The sequence below is a fragment of the Sinocyclocheilus rhinocerous genome, unplaced genomic scaffold, assembly GCF_001515625.1.
Source record: "Sinocyclocheilus rhinocerous isolate Xijiao unplaced genomic scaffold, SAMN03320098_v1.1 scaffold1642, whole genome shotgun sequence".
NCBI classification, from domain to species: domain Eukaryota; kingdom Metazoa; phylum Chordata; class Actinopteri; order Cypriniformes; family Cyprinidae; genus Sinocyclocheilus; species Sinocyclocheilus rhinocerous.
This window is the reverse complement of record NW_015637575.1, coordinates 295,291-298,647: the sequence shown is the minus strand read 5'-3', so window position 1 is coordinate 298,647 and position 3,357 is coordinate 295,291. Positions and strand designations below refer to the sequence as shown.

At 35.8% G+C, this 3,357-nt stretch overlaps 1 protein-coding gene across 3 annotated transcripts in view; it reads right to left on the bottom strand.

Annotated features, from left to right (window-relative positions):
* Positions 1-3,357, bottom strand: part of ppp1r12a (protein phosphatase 1, regulatory subunit 12A) — an 83,669-nt gene that overhangs the window by 2,707 nt on the left and 77,605 nt on the right. For 2 of the 3 annotated variants that reach the window (XM_016564122.1, XM_016564125.1), the window contains one exon: positions 2,668-2,898. The exons of the other annotated variant lie outside the window; for it this stretch is intronic. In XM_016564122.1, the coding sequence (XP_016419608.1) occupies positions 2,764-2,898 (135 nt within the window). In that variant the 3' untranslated portion in view covers positions 2,668-2,763. Of the gene's footprint in view, positions 1-2,667; positions 2,899-3,357 lie in introns of those variants that run through there. 3 annotated transcript variants of the gene reach the window in all.

Sequence of the window (3,357 nt, the reverse complement as noted above, 5' to 3'; positions counted from 1 at the left end):
AAATTAACAGGAATAGGAACCTTAGAAACTTAGCTAATAGTATAGTATCGTACATCTAGATGTATGCAGATCTCATGAAAGTTAGCAAAGTATGTTTCTTTCTTAATATTTCACTAAAGTTGTGATTGCAAATCAAAGTCTGATTAATATGAATAGAAACAACGATCCTAGCATTTGAGAAAATCTGCCAGGAACTATAGCTTTTGGGATGCCTGTCAGCAAGAGGAATGAGGCATTTAACCACTGACCCTATTGTTGACCCTAATAACAATAAGTGACTTGGAGAACTGCATCTGGTCTATGTTAGAGCGCAGTTTGGACATGACCTTTTAAAAAGAAGACAAAATGACCCAGCTGCTTATATATAATGTTTCATTTATATATGTTTACATGCATATATATGTATGTATGTATGTATGTATATATATATATATATATATATATATATATGTATATAGTTAAATATAATTTTTTTAAGCTTTAATCCATGAAAAATCCCGTGTTAGTATAAACTAATAGCTGAATCAGAGCTGAACTGATTCATTCAATAGGACCTTATTTGAATAAATTCCGTTTAATTCGTTCATACTGTCATGTCACTTTTTATATGTGCAATTATAGCAATAGCAAAATAAAATAATATGATAATTGCTATAATTTGCCAAATAAATTAAATGTCAAAATTGTTGCGGCATCATTTGGCTCTGGAATCAGTGGAAATGAGCCCGTTTCTCAGTTTGCAGATTCCTCATCACCAGAACCAGCACCATTTCGGTAGAAAAGGCACCGTCGATCCACACAGGCACACTGCAGATCAATGGGAAACCGTAGCCATGCACTCTCAGATGGAGGGTAAAGAGGAGGACAGCACTCAGGCCTCTCTCGGTCCTCTCTCTCTCTGTACACACAGAGTCCCTTTGTGTGTCCTCGACTGGACGGAATAAATAAAGGGGCTGGAACACAAGTGTCTGTATAAACCACAACACTGAGTGCTACTCGATACCCGACCCGCTTCAGTCTTCAGGTTACAGTGTTGAAGTGGAGATGTGTAGCTGAGATTTCACCACCACTGGCCTCATCGACCGTACAACACTGCACAGACGGATAGAAGTCAGGAAAACTACTCTACTAATTGGACTAACTGGAAACTGAGTTTTGTAAATACAATCAAACATGTTTACGAAAAAGGAAGAAGCAGTTGGGAGCAACTAGCTGAAGTAATAGTCCAACCATAAATGAAAAAGTCATCATCGTTTATTCATTCTCATATGGATCCAAACCTGTGTGGCTTTCTTTCTATTTGTGAACAACTAAAGGAAGTTAAGCAAAAGCATTGACTTCATTTTCTCACAAAAAGCCATTATGTAACCTCACAGGTCCTAAAACAGAGCAAGAGTCATACACTTCCATGGTGCCTTTTTTGCCCATTATGAAATTTTACAGTCCTAGTAAGCTTAACTGTACATTTGTGCTACCTAACTTCCACAAAAGAAAGTAATCCAAGTTTATAACACTATGGTGGTGAGTAAACGATGACAGAACATTCATTTTTGGGTGAAATATTTCTAAGAAGAAAGGCAAAAAATCGTGTGCCAGTGAAGAACTTTAGATATTTTGCAGGAACGCAAAGAAACAACTTCCTTGTGATAAACTCGCCACTGACAATTACATTTTAACGATGTAATGACACTTCCCAAGAGAGAGGTTTACAGTTTGAGTACTGCAGTTGTAGACTGGAAAAATGCATTAAAAAGAGTCCATAAAAACAGTGTTAAAGTAAGTCACAAAACAGAACCGAGTAAAAGAAACAACTTAAAAACCTAGACAAAAAAAGCAATAATATACTGTGTTTGAGGCCTATCGGCAAACAGATAAGCATCCCAAAAATGCGTTTCATTCTGTATACAATCAGCTAGATTATGCTAGAAAAGCTCCAATGTAATTTAAGCGTTTGCCAGCGACAATCTGTGGATTAAAATGCATGAGTTTCCAGAAGCCATGCAATCCAGATTATGCTCAGGCAGAGCATAAATAGCAGTTCAGCTCCAGAACTAAAAAAATCTGGGACTGGGGGGGATGGGTGGGGGTCTCCAAAATTAAAAAAAGCAGAGAAACTATATTTGATTTCACAAAAACCAGTCAAGCACCTCATGCAAGATGCTGGAGTCATCCAAAAGGAACTGCACTTCACAGCAACACATTCCAGGGGAGGACCCAAAAAAGTTCAACAAGATGAAAAAAAAAAAAAAACAGTACTTATTACTATTTTTTATTACTAAAAAAAAAAAAAAGTTTCAAAAATATAAATATTTAGTACTGACAATTTGTAATATGTCATTTGTAAAAATAAAAGGTAAATATTTTATTCTAAATGAAAGTAGAATTTTATAGATGTCATTTGTAAGCATCATTCATAAAAATCTGGGTAAAAACTATTAGTGTTTTCATTTTTAATTAATATTAATTTAATTAAAGAAACATGCCTTTTGTATAATGTCATTCGTAAAAAAATCCAGCAGAATTATTTTATGTACTGTTTTAATGATAAATGTGCAAAATATCAGTCATTTCTAAAATACATAAAATGTACAGTATTTTTTGTAGCCATTTTTAGCAATAACTGTACTGTGTTTTCCAAAAAAAAAAAAAAAAAAAAGGGAGGCGGAGTATCAGCTCAGACACAGGCTGGCACCTGCCTTTATATGGGCGTGGGCGGAGCTGAATGGAGCATGAGGAGGGGTGTAAGGGGAGGTGGGGGCGGGTCTACAGGTCTGCGGCGGGAAGGTGGCTGCAGCCCTGTGAGATTTTGGAGAGCACGCGGGCCAGCGCCCTGTTCTCTGCCTGCAAACGCTCGTTATACTGACGCAGAGACTGCACCTGCTTTACCTGAGGAAGATTCTACGAGAGACAGAAAAAGAGAAAGAGAAAGAACGATAGAGAAGATGATAGACATCAGACAAAAAAAATGCAAAAAAAGGAATAATGTGATAACGTAAACTATTAAAGGGAACAATAGATCACTGAAGGAAAAAAAAAGTATGGGATCTCAAAAATAATTCAAAGAAATTGAAAAGGACAACACACAGACATTCACTTAGCTATAAATGGGGACATTTAATAGACATCTATTTTTTTTAGGGAGTCATGGCCAACTGGCGGCTTAAGCACACTTCCAAGTGGACATTAAGATGGTTTAAAATTATATAAAATAAAACAAAAATTTTAAATCTTGAAAAGCTAAAACAGCTAAAAATCAAGACATTAGCTGACATCATTTCTGATTTTAATCTGTTCCCTTAAAAACTGAGCATTTTAAAAGTGTGATTTCTAGACCTGAATGGAAATTTCTAAAATGTC